This window comes from Megachile rotundata, chromosome 2, assembly GCF_050947335.1.
Source record: "Megachile rotundata isolate GNS110a chromosome 2, iyMegRotu1, whole genome shotgun sequence".
NCBI classification, from domain to species: Eukaryota; Metazoa; Arthropoda; class Insecta; order Hymenoptera; family Megachilidae; genus Megachile; species Megachile rotundata.
Window position 1 is genome coordinate 23,723,501 of NC_134984.1, and position 16,978 is coordinate 23,740,478.

The window sequence follows — 16,978 nt, forward strand, 5'->3', positions numbered from 1 at the left end:
CGATTCTATACTTTTCAAACAAAATTTACGTCAATTAGATATCAAAGCATAACGAAGTATAATTATAATTCTTTCTCTTTCTTTTTATCAATGTAATCGTATTATTAGTCGGCATTATTTTATCAAACTGGAAAAAGTACGATTCAAGTTTGATTTTCGATCATGTCTGTTGCTCGCACAATGATCGAGAAAACCGGAAAATTATCATTGAGGTGAGTATACTAGATGTTAGTATTTTTGCTCGTCACGTAGTCGAATTTGACAATTTAATCGAAATTATTCTTCATGAAAGTAGTATACATTATAGACGACGTTAGGTAGGAGTTGAAACTAATACTGGCATCTCAATTAAATAACAAACGTCGTTCATATTTACATGAAAAATCTATTTATGTACAACAATAAGAATATAAAATTCGCGTAACTCTTTGCATTCATAAACATACCGAAATCCATCGTAGAAATGTTTTATGCGGTATCGATCACGTTAGTATTACACAACCGATCACCGAATACTAAAACAACGATTTCACATTCATTTAAGATTCCCAAACATACTCTTTCTCGAACATTTTCCAATCATCGCAAAATGGTTGTAGCGATAAATAACGCGTACAATCTGTAGCAATTTCGTGTCGAAAAGAAAAAAAAATAAATAACGACACATTAAACAAATTGTCTTTCCGAAATATCGCGTGATTATCGCTACAATCTCGCTGTAATTGCCGCTATTGGTGTTGATGTTGATGATGGTGTGGTTGCTGGAGTTGCTGCTGTTGCTGCTGTTGCTGTTGTTGCTGCTGCTGCGTCGTTTTGGCAAGAGTTTCCATTTTCAATTGATTTTCAGAAGGTGAGGGAGATTGCACCTGCTTTTTCTTTTCCTCCTCGTTTCCTTTCGTCACTGGAGGCGATAACGTGTTCAATAAACCTAACGCAAAACTTACTAGTTACACTTGTATCTCGATACTTCGTAATTCTTTTAAAATTAATGTTGACCTTCTAAAACGAATTATATGTCATATATTTGTTATGAAAACGGTAATCGGGTAAACGGTTATTAATTGAAAATTTGTTCAATTTAAATGTCGCCGAAGGAAAAAATGTAAGAGCGATACTACTTACCAACTGTTTCACCTTTAATGGGAGCTCCTGCAACGATAAAAGTGGATGACACTTTCGAAACAACAGGACAAATTTATCGATTCGGAAATGTGCTTACCATTCCCACGATACTTGTTTAACTGCTGATAGACCTGCTTCATTCTCTCGATGTTGATTCTCGAACTCTTGCTGTGATTTACCATTGGCAACGGGTAGTCCTTTCCAATAATACATTTCGCCGCTCGTTGAACGCTAAGCGGCGCGTTCCATGGTTCGTGAATGTATCTCGTAGGAAAATTTTTCAAAACTGGTAAATATCGCCTGATACAGGAACGAAAAAGACATAGTTATCTATTTTAAGGGAGCATTAAATTAGAAAATGTTTTAGATTCGAGAAAGGTAGAATTACCTGATGTAATCACCGTTTGGATCGGCTTTCCTACCAAATCTTACTGGACAGTAACAATGAAAAAACTGCTGGAAAAACGAACTACACGATAACCACATCCACATTCCTGCATTAACGGACCAATCAGCGTCCAACAAAAGTTCGTCGAATACCTGAAGAAACATTCGAATTGATTCGAATAAACCGAATCCCTAATGTCGAACACCCGATACCCCCACCGGCGGCAGTCGATACGTTAATATCTTATTAACGTTGCTCCTTAATCTATTTCGATGTCTATCGAAATGCCAATAGGCGACAGGTGACATTTTACCTTCATTCCTTCTTCCCAGGAGATCCAAAGGTCACCCCTGGTCAGGAAACAAGCGACAGCGTGTCTAGCCAAGTGATGGATCCAACCTTCTTCCCTTAGCTGAGTCATGATCGCATCGATCCATGGAAATCCCGTTTGACCCTGTTCGACGAATACCACGTTTATCCGTCGTCGTTTCTGACCCATCTCGAATAGTAATTTAAAAGCAACGGCAAAAGTTTACGCACGTTTGCCCATTTGGCCAACGCCTCGATGTTCTTGTCCCAAGGGATCTGCACGCAAATTGGATTTCCTTGCATTCGATCGAAGTTTGGATTGTTCGTAGCCGCGCAGTAAAAGAATTCGCGCCACAGAAGCTGACCGTGTAAAGAAAGTGGTGGTACAGCTTTCTTAATCTGAAAGAAACGTTCAGTTTTTAATTACGATCGGTTGATCGGTATTTAAAAAGGAATCTCGAAGCAGAAAGCATTGAACTATCGTATCAAGATTAATTCGGTAGGAATATTACGCGATTCGCTACTGGAAATGTCGTGCCTTTTTGTACAAATCGGTGAGCTGGTAATAGAAAAGTCTGGTGCTGAGACATCCGAATCGCAAGTAAGGCGAAAGACCCGTTTGACTGGGTAATAAAGATTGCGGGGTCATTTTCGGTCTTCCGAAACTGGCTACCCAAGCCTTCCTCTCTAAATGCCGTTCCAGCCGCGCTAACGCTTCGCTCTCGCCCCCAACCCATACGGGTGGTAATAATCCTTCTGTGTCGAATCCTGTTAACGATTTAAATAACATATTTTTTCTTCTCTTTCTACGTCGAAACGTACGAGACGACTCCAAACTTACTACTTTCTTACGATTAACGTTTACGATTTCCTTCGGCTAAAAAAGTATCAAGATTTACCGAGTTCCTCGAGCGTAGGAACACCATAATGGTCATCGTGATCTTCTTTCACTGGGGTGTAAGCGGATCCTACGCAGGCGAAAGTGACTGTCGGCACCGGTGGTTCCGGTACATCCATGCAGGCAACAACATTTTGAAACTGATGATACGTCAATGGCGGCTTTCCTCCGTTCTTCTCGATAATCCTACAATATCGATCATCGACGCGTCTTAAAAAAAACTAATCGTCTTCGAGTTTAAGCGGTACCTATATTTTATACTTGTTCGCAGAATTTTCAAACTTTTTCGACTCGTTTCGATTGTTTGCTCATTGAATGCGGATAGACTATATAACGGAACCGATCGAAAAAAAGCAACAGACGAAAAATGTGAAAAAAGAAACGCGAATCGAACGCTCGAACAAAATTGAATGGACTCACTCGTCCAACTTGTAGAGAGTATGCGAGACCTTTTGGACCACCGAGATACCGAGCTCCTTACAGAGTGCCGAGATATTATGATCTCGAACACGTCCAAATGGTTCTGGATCCTCCTCGAAAGTTAAGTTCGTCGTGCCCCATTCTTTAAACAATTTCGGTAAGGCATCGGCTGGTTGACCTCGTATCACGAACAGTCTGGAGTTCAGTTTCCTCAACGAACAATCGAGATCCTCCAAACATTGCAACAAGAACCTATGAAAAACAAATTTTTACTTGTTTATTTATTTAAGTACATTATGTACATATAGATATATCTATGACGATCTAACGCGTCTATATAGATCGCGTAATTAATAATCGTATAAATTAGCTCGAGCCCCATACTTGCCTCCATTTGTTAATGCCAACGTTGGTGCTTCCAGCGAACCATGGGTCCAAAACGAAGACGCACCGAAAGGTGGAGGCACCGGCGAGACCTTCCCTCAACGAAGGATTGTCGTGAAGCCTGAGACCTTTGCGAAACCAATGAACCGTATGTTTTCCACCGTCACCGTGTACCCTCACTTCCGGATCTATTTCGCTATTGCGACTGCCTGTCATTTTTCGCTTCTCTTTTCTCAATCTTCCACCACCCGTCTTTCACCGCTCCCTTATTTCCGATTTCGCTCGAAGCCTTTCTTCGCTCAGTCTCTCCCCCGTTTTAAAATCCTTTCCTCTTACACTGTTTTATTTATACATATATCGTTTCTTGCTCTCCGAAACTCGACCTTCTTTCCCTCTCCACCGAAGGAGGGACAATACAGAAGATGCACCTCTCTTCTGATGATTCGGTAGATTGTTCTGCTCGAATCACCAAGTTGAACGAACAGTATCCTTTAGCCACGAAATACCGTCATCCTGACGAATCGATTCTGCCGAGCGGAGAGCCGCTTTTTAGGTCATCAAGGTCGGCAGTGAGCTCGATCGATCTACTATTCTCTCGATTGAAACTTCTCGCTGTTTATGGAAAAGAAAAAACTCGTGTCTCTCGAGAATCGTCTGTCGTCGATTCATATCGCACCTGGCTACGTTCTCTTCGAGACGACTCCCCCCTATTGTTCAACCCTTTCTTCTCACGATTCTTCTTCGGACTCAACTACTATTACTCGCTTTCTTTTTCTTCCAACAAAATTTCTATAAGACTCTTTGAGCATCATAAACAACTGTCACGCGTCGACTAACAAGTAAAACAGTTCTATTAAAAAGTTCGAGAATTTAAATACCCATCGTGCTCGATACGTATCAAGCAGCGATACTCTTCGGGGATAGTTGTTAGCGAGAAAAGCATTTTAGTATACAGTTGTAATGCTATACACATATGTATTGTCGCGTAATCTACTGGTTTTGACCCAATTCAAAAAATTCACAATTTTCGTAACCTGACACGAAGGAATTCAATTCGCCATTGAAAAATAACGAAAGAAAAGATTTTCGATAATCACCTTATCGCCTGTATCGCCTTAGACCTTAGGAGTTATCGGAACAAAAGTATAATTATAGAAACTCCTTCTATGCAACCTTCTTGATTGTCGTTGAAAATCCGTATAGAAAGAAATTCACCGCGGCCCATATAAGAGGGTGTCATGTAGCCAGATAGCATAGTAACGCGTTTCAGAGCTCTGCTTCCGCTCCGCCTTTTCAAGGTTAGGTCACCTGAGCTGTTGCCGGATGAACGTCTAGCAAATCCCGATGCGTTGAAAGCGGACGATAATGATCGCTTCTTATCACGCGTTAGTATATTACGCGACAGTAAAAGCTACCTGAACGAATCGGATTATCGAATAAAAATCGCAATTACAATACGTTCGAATTCGAGAGAAAAAACAACTTCCCTCTCTTTCACTGATCACAATTTTCTAAGATCAATATAATCGACCGAGCGATCGTTTTCTACGCTTCTTTTCATTTTCTACTTTGTTAATACTCGTAACATCGAGAGGGCGTTATGTACGAGTGGCGTGAAATAGAACCACGCATCGACAATTTGACGTAGAGCAAACAAACCATGTCACTGCGATCTTTATTTCTGTCCAACTTCGTTAGCTACCAATTAATTTCAGGTCGATTCACGTAACTACCATTCATTCTCCGCTGTGCCCGAATATAGATGCGTGTTATATAATTATATAATTATAATACCTGTTCCTCGAGAAGCGAAGTTTCGTTTAACAACCGAGTTTCCATAGCACTCTTCAACGTACTTTAAACTTTTATGGAGCAACGTGCACTCTTTATGCGTTTATATGCAGAGATAAACCTGAATTATAACTATTTTCCTACCAATAAATCAACTTTTCTTTTACCGAGGAGTCGCATACGATTATCGAAAGAAAACAGCGGTCTTTGAATTTCCCGCCTGTATCAGCTGATGCAGCGTTTATTTAGCTGCGCCATCGAAATCGTAACTTGACAAAGCTGCTGCGAAAAAAGGTAGAAGATTTAATAACACGCCGAGTTCGATCGTAAGATCGAAGCTGTCTAACTTTCCCAATCGTCGCTTCCTTTCCCTAAATCTCGCTACACTTTTTTCTTTCTTCAGCTTTCAAACGACAAGCGTAAAACACGATTCGTGAAGTTTGCATCGCTTACCGCAAGCTTTCAGCTTCTTTACTTAACCTACTATCAACGCATGACCGGATCTGAACTGAAGGATAATTCTTTGCAACAATCATCGTCATTATCTGTATAGAAAACGTACAAATAACAAAATCGGTGAGTGTAGAAGAAAATCGTGTCAAACTGAAAGTATGTATCACCGGGAAGACATGGACTGTTTTTCAATTACAAGTTGGTTGGAAGTTATTAATCGATTGCCGACGAAAATAATTTCTACATATGTACATAAACTAAATTACATTCTATAGACCAATCAACAACGCAGCTTTTCAACATACCTGTTCTGCCATTTGCGATTATACGCGTGATCTACGTAATAAGCAATTATGACGTAAATCGATATTACAATACAACGTGAACGAACAGTAACACGTGTTTTAGTCCTTTTCTTTATTACATTACTGCGGCGTGTATTTTGCGATCCGATGAAAACTAACGATTAGATAGAACTACATAAAAGCTCGAGGAAATATTTTATTTGAAATCGATGCCTTCGGATATAATCGGTGCGCCCAAGAACAGTTCAGGTCAAAGATTGAGTCCCGATCTACTGCTGGGTCACGAGCTGAATTTGGACAGGTCGCGTTAAATATTGAAGCGTAAGCTTCTCTTTCTTTTAAAATTCGCATTACAAATGTGCGGATCGATAAAAGCGATCGTTTCCAAAACTGAAACTTTAGGACTTTGTGAATTTATCAAACTCTTTAATTCTGGACTTTTTAAATTTTGGAATTTTTCAAAACTGGGAAAATAACCCGCATCACGCAAATAAGTGAGTCGATCCTTAAAAGCCTTCAGTTATTTCACTGAAATAATCTCGATAAACATTTTACACGATTATAAATAAAATAGTACGTAATTGTATCATGTTAAATGGTGATAATAAACAGCGATCAATGTTTGAAAATTAACATAATAAACTTGACACGGTGACCCTCTGACATAATCGCTTTTCTTTCGATAGATCGTGACGTAACAGTTACTACTCTTCCTTTCGATAGTTATACTGTCGATAAAACAGAACGTTCGATAATTCCATTTGGAATGCGCCAAATAAAGTTTCTTTCTTCCAATTGTTCCATTTATCTATTCGTACATCTCTTTTAATGTATTCAATAACACGAGCGACGATATATTTTCAATTCTTTGATGATTCGATACGTGTAAGAGGAGTACATGTTTATACCGATTGAAAAAAACACGCAATATCGATAGAGTGCGCATGTCGTACACATGTAGTTTCCGGTATATCGATATCGTGAAAAATGCAAGATAGACGCGCATTCGGTTAATCCTATCGAACAAAGTCTGCGACAAAGAATACAGAAAGAATACTTTTCTACATCAGCGAACTTTAAAGAAAAAAAGAAAAGACAATTTCCTCGATGTCGTATTTATGTAGGTATACATAAATTTGCGCAAAACATTAGAAACTGGTGAAATTAATAAAATTTTAATCACTTAACTAGCCCCCAAATTTAACCGAAATTTGATCGTTGGGTTGAAAAACGATTATAAGTTATCAAACGATCGGAACAGGGCACGTTGATCAGCCTAGACGCGTATTTGCTGTATCTAATACTTACAATGTTTCGTAAATACAAGCATTCTATATTCGAATGCGATAGCTGCTTCTTGCTAACTGTTCGATTTGCACTGATCAGCTTATCGCGATCTAAGAAAACAGCACACACTTTCCACTGAACGTTTCGCGAACGAGTTCCGCACTCCGATGTACTTGTTACGCAAAAATTACGGTACAGGTTGCATCGTAATGCACTATCCTCTTCCGTTGCGACGCGTCGCGGGAGTTTCGACTTATCTTCGAAAAGTCGTTAAAACGATAAACGAATAGTCAGAGGAACAGTTGTTCGCATATGCCAACATACAAGTTGAACAGAAGCATGGAGAAGGAAAGGCAATTCGCAAGAGCAAGGGGACACCGAGCCACGCCGAATGCAACGTGACCGCGTCCCCTCAAACCTTCCAATTGGCTAACTCGATCACGTGGTATCTTGGTCACGTTGCACTCGCCGTGGTCTATTCCTCTTTATGCGTCTCTCCCTTACACCGCTTATCGGTTCCGCGACTTTCACCCCTACTCTATTCGTGCAGCATTTTTTCTATTCGCACGTTCCCTTTTCAAAACGAACAGAGCTGTACCAAACTTTAAACCGTATAAAGAGACTTTTGCGAATAAATATATATATCTATCGAAACTAGACGACTCATGAAATATCTATTTTCAATAATATTCAATTTTCTTTCGGACTCCACAAGTCGGAAAAACTGTCTGCGTAGACTTATATTTGTTAAACGACTAAATAAAGAAATAAATAAATAACTCGACTCGAATCCATTTATGTTTCGAAGATTCCACTTGGTCTTTTAGAAGAGCGCATTACGAAATTCACATTTTCTAGTGAACGTAGGTGCACGGATCGTTCGTGGCACGAGTTGGAGTTACGTCGCGACCAACAACGGAGAACAGAGAAAGCGTTTCGTTCCATTATCATCAGCTATTTTACGTGATTAGTGTTACGAGTTATTTAAAGATGTCACGACTAATCTTTTACAATCGTACATATTTTCAATTATGAAGAATCCTAAACATTCAAAATAATTAATGTCGCAGAAACTTGTGAGTTGGATCTGTTCGCATTCTTTAAAAATCAAAAGTTAAACAAACCAGAAAAATAAGACACGAAATAATATTTAAAGAATTAGGAAGGTATGATGCTCGATCGTTTACTGCGTGAATTGTCGCGTATGCAATAGACTCATTTCATTTGGTGAATTTCGACCTAAGTAACGATTGTTCCGGCAAAACGTCAATTGTGTTTTGGTTTTTTTTTATCCTTAACATCGTATAAAGAAGTTCGTGACAAATTGTAACTCGTTCAGTCTGTTATGTAAGTTTTAGAGTAGAATATTTACCTCTTTAATACCCTTGACCAAATTGTCGAGCGCGTACGCGTTAACATTTTTTTTTTTTAAACAATATAGCGAATATGGATCTGTGATGTAACGCTAACTGAACATGAAACATATCGATCGCAAATTTTAAACTTTCTTTTCGTTAAGAACGAATCGCGCATTACGAGTTTTTCACGATCAAGTTGCGGTCCAATCGTTACAAAACATACGTCACGGCAAAATGATTAACCGGACAAGCGAGATAGGATCGTTCAGCCACATAAGTACACGCTGTAGCGATAAATACTTTGTAGAACAGTTACACTCGTTTATTCGTTTATTCGTACATAAAACGTATCAGAACAGTTGATCAACGTGATTTTCACGTTACTTCCGATACATTTTTTATCCTCGCGGTAATCGTGCGTACTGCATATAAAAATGACTCTTTAAAATCCATACCGGTGCATCTTCGTTATCCATTAAATTTTATTTTGCCGCTTGTTCTTCATTTTCTTATTTAGACTATATAGCAGCTTGTTATTGTTTGATAATACATATTGTTCAACGACGCATCGTGTATAGTCGATCTATACGCAAATATTTCTTCTTTCTCTATACATTTTTTGTAAATCTTACAGCTAATTTTTGTTAATGTCATATGTATATATATATCTTTTTTGTATCTATAGTCGCATCGATACGAAGAGTTTAGGTTACAATTATATGATTCAATCGATTCGAATACTTTGTCGCGAATAATGTGAAATATTACAAATATACGTTCCATTTAAACGCATGTATCAATTATTTCTAATTGTAATTAGTATTTATATAAAAAAAGTGAAAGACTATCACTATTGACGGAGCAAGACAGATGTCTAACGAGCCACGAAATCTGACGGATGACCGTACTTATACATGTATATTACACATACATCCTGTAACGAAACACGTAACGTGTAATAACGATACACACACAACCGCACACTTGCATACGTACACCCAACGTAACCCAGAAATTTCTTTGAAATTTTGAACAATAAGAATAACTATTTATCGCGTCGTTGCCTAGATTTTCGTCATTCGTCAGAGATAATCTATACCCGGTCAATGCTATTAACTTGTTTCGCAACTATCAATGTATAATCTGTATTTATATAAATAACAATTAATAGACTACACATGTTCGCACTTGTCGTTTGAACAAAGTATAGTTTATGGCTGTGGCGTTTCCTTCTACTTTTTTATTATTTTTCTTGTATCGTTGATGAAAGTTGCAAATAACGAGACCGAAAAGTTGCCTCCGGATTAATCAGATTCACGTATAATTGTCTATGGAAACTTAAATATTCGAATATAATTTCGAGGAGAAATAGAAAACGATTAAACAAACAAACGGAACCAAAGAGAAAAGTAGTAGTCTACAGGGTGTCCGCGCCAAAGTGTTACACCTTAATATCTCATGAACTATTGATGTCACGAAAAAGTGCTTATATGGAAATTGCAGGGTAAAAGAGGCCCTATGTTTTGGCAGAAGCAAAATTTTTTTATTGTTATTAATGTAAAAGATATGATGGTGAAGTTTCGTTTTTTTAAATGGAACTATAATTTTTTCTCGATCAGGCGATAGTGCTTTTCAAGACGAATTCATCAAGGTTTTATGTACTTACCCGATTTTTATTAGTTTTCGAGATATAACGCTTAGAAATTTACTGATTTTCAGCAGTGACATCTCGGTTTGACGAGTAAGTCATAAAAACGTTTTTATTGTTACGGTAAGTGCCGCTGGTTTGACTCTGCCTGCCGAAACAGATAGGCGGGGTGTATGGTCAAAATGGCAGGTCCGAAGAGTAAGAAACGTGAAAAGTATTGTCCATTACGGTTTAAGTTTTCCGTATCGAAGATGATATTAATTGTAATTTTGAAGATTGGGACATTTATTTAAATGTTTCAGTACAAGGTAGGTATAAAGACAATTTAACAATATAACTGACTTGAAAAATAGAATACACAATGCATGCGTAAATATCCCGTGCGAAATTATGGAAAACGTCGAGAACGAATTTGTAAAACGTATACAAACTTGTATTTCAAATAGCGGAAAGCACGTGGAATAAATTTTTTGCATATTATTTTTTGTTAAATTGTCTTTATACCTACCTTGTACTGAAACATTTAAATAAATGTCCCAACCTTCCAAATTACAATTAATATCATCTTCGATACGGAAAACTTAAACCGTAATGGACAATACTTTTCACGTTTCTTACTCTTCGGACCTGCCATTTTGACCATACACCCCGCCTATCTGTTTCGGCAGGCAGAGTCAAACCAGCGGCACTTACCGTAACAATAAGAACGTTTTTATGACTTACTCGTCAAACCGAGATGTCACTGCTGAAAATCAGTAAATTTCTAAGCGTTATATCTCGAAAACTAATAAAAATCGGGTAAGTACATAAAACCTTGATGAATTCGTCTTGAAAAGCACTATCGCCTGATCGAGAAAAAATTATAGTTCCATTTAAAAAAACGAAACTTCACCATCATATCTTTTACATTAATAACAATAAAAAAATTTTGCTTCTGCCAAAACATAGGGCCTCTTTTACCCTGCAATTTCCATATAAGCACTTTTTCGTGACATCAATAGTTCATGAGATATCACGCTGTAACACTTTGGCGCGGACACCCTGTAGTTAATAGTATCGCATATAGGGGGAAAATTCTGGGAAAATAGAAAATATTCTTATACCGGTACACGCGTGTATCTGAACAGTAGTATGTTCACGCTAAAATAGTCGTACCTTTTCATTGCTTTATCGTTTCGGATTTCTTTAAAACCAATAGAATAAAGTATGTTTACATGGGTTTTTAACTGGCAATATTATTGTTTTGTTATGGCAATAAAAGAAATAAAAGAAATAAAAGAAATACGCGTATTTCGATTCTAATCGCGTATCGTCTCATTAAATTTTTATAGATTAAATTACACGTTTCCTGTGTAACATAAGATTATACGTTAGTTCTAAATACATACTCTGTACAATATATGTTACTTTATAAACATATCTATTATTATAATTTGTATCTGTTTCAGCTGCAAAGATACTGCTATTTAGATACAAGCCCGTATCAATCTTGATAGAAAAGTACCTTTGCGGTGCTTCGAAATCAGGCAATACTATCATTAATTAGGAATGAATTATTTTTTACAGTGAATTCTTTTTTATGGACGATCATGTATGTTAGACTGCTGAATACTGTGATGTTATCAGAAAATAAAACGAAAATGTAGAATATTTTGGATGACAGTGAACCGTAAAACAAAACTGACAATAAACATTCAAGCGAGGTACATACTACATACATATTTCTCAAATCTTTGCGCGAATAGATTTGAATTCTGTATTTTTCCGTTTTCGCATACTTAATAGAATAAATATAAGCAAAATTTCAAGTATGATAGGTCCATGATGCGAGGCTGTTCTATAAAAATATATATACTTGTTTGTAATGTTCGATTAGAAACTCGTGTTTCGAGTTTCTAAGGATGCGCTTACCGCGCGCCAAAACGAACGGATGCTCGTTTGTCTCCTACCTCGGCGAGATTCAAGCATGAACAAACATTCCTTGTTTCTTTTCTTTTGCTTGTTTTTAGGGTAAACGCACCTTAAGATTAAATAGAAAGTAGGCTCGGCTAATTTTCTATCGATATTCCTCCTCTAATGCATGATAAAGCTTGCAGCCTTTGAATAATCTATAATTTTCAAATTTGTCTGATTGAAATATAGTAACTACGCTTACTATAAATAGTATTAAATTGAAAAAAAAAACTTATTATAAAATTCATTTTTTTTTACTCCCTTTCTGTTTATAATTCGCATAGCGTTAAGTTATACTAAAGTTACCCTATTTTTTTTCATAAAGGAAAAAAGTGGTAGACCAAAGCGATACTAATCCGTCGATAATTATTTTTCGGTCCGATGAAATTGCTTCAATCATAGACGTATATCTCATAGGAGACGCGTTAGGAAAGCACTACTGTGTTTTTCAAATCGTATTTAAACATAGTATCTTTTTAAAGCTATAATTTTTAATCTCAGGAATTATATGCATATCAGTCAAATCTGTCTTCCACTAATTACCACACGATCAAAAAAGACTAAAACGATCAAAGTGTTTAAGAAAAATTTGTTCATCGCGGCGGCTTTATACCATACGCGTGTGTTAATTGCTAACGTCGAGTGTAAATAAAAAAATATTACAATACACGATTATACGGGGTGTTAAGAAGACATCGGATTTGCTTAGTTCAGCCCGATATAGGATGAACATTTATGAAAAAAGGTTTAGTACAGTAGAATCTTTTAATGTGCCGTATAGATTCGACGCAATCAACGTTTGAAAATTAATGTATTTAGCCAATTATCGCGGAGATCTTTTTTCCTTAGATTTTCATACTTTATCGGATGGTAGTAACCAAATCCAATATGCCTAAAACCCTGTATATATATATATTCCGTGAAATCTCTACGTAAATGTACTGAAATTTTTCTTTGTTCTTCTTCTTCTTCTTACGATCGCACTATTATATCCCAGGTACGCATTTCAAGCCACGTAAACAATTCGATCGAGATAGATAAAATATTATACAGGATGAAATTCAAACCTTTCATTTACAATTTATAGGAACATCCATTTGGAAGGTTCACAGTTCACACGCAGTCGTTCAGCTTAGACATTTTTATTTTACACGCTTCGGAGGCCTACCACGTTTCTTGGCTTCAGTGTTCACTGTATGATCGAGAATCAACGGTTTGGCAGTATGCGAATTAATTGCTTTTTGTACATTTCTCCCGGCATCAATTTTATACAAATCTAATTCGACCGTTTCGCTTTCGATCGCTTTTCTAGATCGTCTAGTTCGACCAGCTATTCTTTCCATTTCGTCGAACTTTGCTTGCAATCTCAGTGCCAGTTCGAAATCTTCTTTCTCTTGTATGACTAACCTTTCCATTCTTTCCTGTTCTTTAACAATATCTTCGTCCGAAAGAATATTTTTCTCTTCGATCGTACGCGTTTCGGTAGTATTATTATTTTCCGACATGCATTCGTGCAGTTCGCTGCAGGATTCGGACGAATCGTAATTGTTACTGTCCATATTCTCGTCGCTTATGTCGTGTTCGCTATTGATGGAATTATCGGTTTTCGCTTTTCGCGTTGTTTTCCTTAAACTGAAATTATTGATCTGGCAACTTAATCTTAAGGAGCCATCGCTTTTCTCAAAACTTTCTGTACTAGACTGCTTTCCTCGTCGTGCTGCTCTTTGTTGTTTCGATTTCGGCAAAGCAGTTTTAGAATGTTTAGTTTTACTTCGTTTTTGTATCGTAACAGAAACCGTATCGTCCGTTACATTACATTCAAGATTCGGTTTTCTATATAATCTCTTTCTCGTATTCTTTTTCACTATTGCTTCTGACTCGGAATTTAATAAACACATGCTATTCGAATTCTTCTTATCTGTATTTGTTTTCCTTTTTTTTATTCTCTCCGCAATATTTTCTACTGTCATCTCGCCCTCTCTTTGTACTTCGATTTCTTCGTCGTGCGATGAACTTATTTTTACGGACATAGACGAAGACGTTGAATTTCTCATCTCGATATCGTCTACGTATTTCATAGCCGTAACAATTCGTACGTCTTTCTTAATCCATAAATTTTTCTGTCGTTTAGATTTACACACCATACCGTTCCTAATATGTGATTTCCAAGATTTTTCCACCTTTTTTGCATCTCTATTCTCTTCCGATATTAACTTTTTACCAACTTTTGTGCCATTAATTATTTTATTCGTACCTTTAGTATAATTTTTATCAGAATCAAACGAAGCTTCTGAAGCGAAATCAAGTTTTCGAATACTATCGTGAATCTGAGATTTTACTATTTTATTAGAAATAATTGGAGACTGATTATAAGATGTTGATGGTTTCTGTTCAACCTCCTCTCTGTACAGTTCTTTCTCTTTTGCGCTCTGTTTGGTTTTGCCTGCAATAAATAAAAGTTTTGTACATTTTCCATTTTATTCTGCATTTTATAAAATTAACTTACCTCGAAATGCGCTCCAAGAGCACCCAATAATTCGTTTCAAATGTGACTGACATGGTGGCTTAGGCATAACATTAGATATCCTTTTAAAGATAGGTATAACTCTAATTAATTTTGGATCTATTTGTCTTCCATCTGTAATATAATATTCTATAATTACATAAATAATATCAGGCATTCAAATACAAAAATTACATAAAATATAGAGCTTACTCAACCTGTAGAAATTTTTAACGGTGTTCTTGGCATAGCCTTGATCGGCTTAAAATGATGAATTTCTTGATTAATACTATCATGGCTACCGGCACTTTCTGCACTTCCCATTCTTTCATCGTCGTCTCCCGAAGATATACATACTTCCACCCCTAAGCTTTTCTTTTTACTATTTACAATATCATCTGGTACATGTAACTCCTCTTTACTTTGAGTGCCATATATTTTGGAGGAAGATGTTCCACTTTCTGTAGGATAGTTGGATGTACAAGATTCTATAACTTTTGTTGTTGCTTGGTGTTTCAAAGTTCTTGCGATAGCATTATATATAGGCATTGGTTTCTGACAACAAAATTTAGTCCCAGAATCATTACACGTATTAGAAGAATCATTATTTTTCATACTAGAAGCATATCTTTCGGCACGAATTTTAGATATTAATGCGATATTTGATCTCCTTAGTCCAGAATTATCTGGAGGTTCTAAAACAATTTCTTTATCGTACTTGGAACTATGAGGTTCCGTTTTACACAAATTCATTTCGGTCATAGTAGAAACATTAAACTTTGAGGTATGAAACAAGTTACTAGCTGCGCGAGGATAAGTATTACAATATTTAGATGCTTCTTTTTGCTTTTCTGCAATTTGCTTTTTGACTAAAGACTTTGCAAGTAACTGATCTTGAGTCAATTGCACTAATTGTTGCTGTTGTTCTTCTTCTTGAATCTTACGAATTAAAGCTTCGCTTGCTATCTGTTCAGCTTTTCTTTGACACTGTATTTCTTCTTCTGCCATTTGAAGTTGCACTTCATATTCCCGGCGAATTTCTCCGGGTACGCTAAGTGTTTTATTAACGCTAGTAAAGTCTGTACAAAAGAAAAATAATCTTAATTTTTTTTTCCGGTAATAAAAATATTTCTAACGAATAAAAAAGATAACAAAATTTATAATCGAATATTAAAACAAATGGTATTAGCAATAATTAAAATAAAAATGCATGTAAATAACTAATAATTAAGATAAAGTGAACATTGTAATATATAAGCAAGCACAGACACAAATATGGGTAACAAAGAAAAAATTATATTTTTTTAAGTCGCTTCAACATCATGTTCTTTGAAATATTGTGTTTTGCCTCAATTTGTGACTGTACATTTTCATTAACTGATTTGCATAAACAAACGCGGTTTTTGTCTCTGTATTTGTATTCTTGTTTTTTAAAGAGGTTATGTTACGTTTGTTTACTTGCTTGTAAGAAACTTACCAACATCCAAGTCGATGTTTGTGTCGTCGCCGTTAAATTTATTCTCAACCTCTTTTGAAAATTTCGTACGAATTAATTCCCATAAACCATTATTAACTAATGTTTCGGTTTTCGTTGCAGTACGCAGCCAAGAACCGACTCGTATTCTACAGAGTGGACAGCTCAAACTATTATGTTCAAAAGTACCTTTCAAACATTTTAAACAAAGATTATGAGTACACGGCAATGTCACTGGTTCGATCAAGATACTACGACACACAGGACATATTAAATCTCGAAGAGAAATGTCCACTGATGATTGTAATAAAGAAATATTAAACAATTTTGACGTTCGCTTTAAACATGTCGCCATCTTGCCATATTCCTTAAAGAAGCATAACAGCTACTATACCGCTACGAGTACATACCGTGGTTCTCTTACTTTAATGGAACGATCGGACACTAATCTGACTCGCTATATCTCACATATATTTTATTCCACAACCGAATAGCCATCCCAGATGACGCGTTTGCGTCCTTCTTGCGCATGTAAACTGAGTTCAGTTCTATACTTTCTATAGTCCATGGTAACATGAATGCACCCTTCTAACTAGTGATCAATTTTATAACCACATATTGACTGATGCGTACTATGTTGCCAATGCAGTGCAGATTTGTCTAGTATTTTTTGTGGAATAAATAT

General features: G+C 36.6%; 2 protein-coding genes across 13 annotated transcripts; both read right to left on the bottom strand.

Annotated features, from left to right (window-relative positions):
* Positions 1–365: 365 nt before the first annotated feature.
* phr6-4 ((6-4)-photolyase) lies at positions 366–8,054 on the bottom strand. 11 transcript variants are annotated; one of them, XM_076529052.1, is made up of 11 exons: positions 7,379–8,054; positions 3,526–4,133; positions 3,138–3,389; positions 2,719–2,903; positions 2,358–2,587; positions 2,051–2,218; positions 1,824–1,964; positions 1,511–1,662; positions 1,220–1,422; positions 1,123–1,149; positions 366–928 (listed from the first exon to the last, which is right to left on the bottom strand). In XM_076529052.1, exons 2-11 carry the CDS (start codon positions 3,735–3,737, stop codon positions 729–731), a joined length of 1,770 nt encoding a protein of 589 aa, XP_076385167.1. In that variant the 5' UTR covers positions 3,738–4,133; positions 7,379–8,054; the 3' UTR covers positions 366–728. The 11 variants fall into 11 exon arrangements, with proteins under 11 accessions (XP_076385167.1, XP_076385166.1, XP_076385165.1 ...); XM_076529051.1 differs by having other exon boundaries at positions 3,526–4,295; XM_076529050.1 differs by having other exon boundaries at positions 3,526–5,857.
* Positions 8,055–12,880: 4,826 nt separating this feature from the next.
* LOC100878201 (uncharacterized) lies at positions 12,881–16,851 on the bottom strand. 2 transcript variants are annotated; one of them, XM_076529039.1, is made up of 4 exons: positions 16,297–16,851; positions 15,038–15,898; positions 14,823–14,969; positions 12,881–14,759 (listed from the first exon to the last, which is right to left on the bottom strand). In XM_076529039.1, exons 1-4 carry the CDS (start codon positions 16,646–16,648, stop codon positions 13,459–13,461), a joined length of 2,661 nt encoding a protein of 886 aa, XP_076385154.1. In that variant the 5' UTR covers positions 16,649–16,851; the 3' UTR covers positions 12,881–13,458. The 2 variants fall into 2 exon arrangements, with proteins under 2 accessions (XP_076385154.1, XP_003706932.1); XM_003706884.3 differs by having other exon boundaries at positions 14,823–14,954; positions 16,297–16,849.
* Between the last annotated feature and the right edge of the window lie 127 nt (positions 16,852–16,978).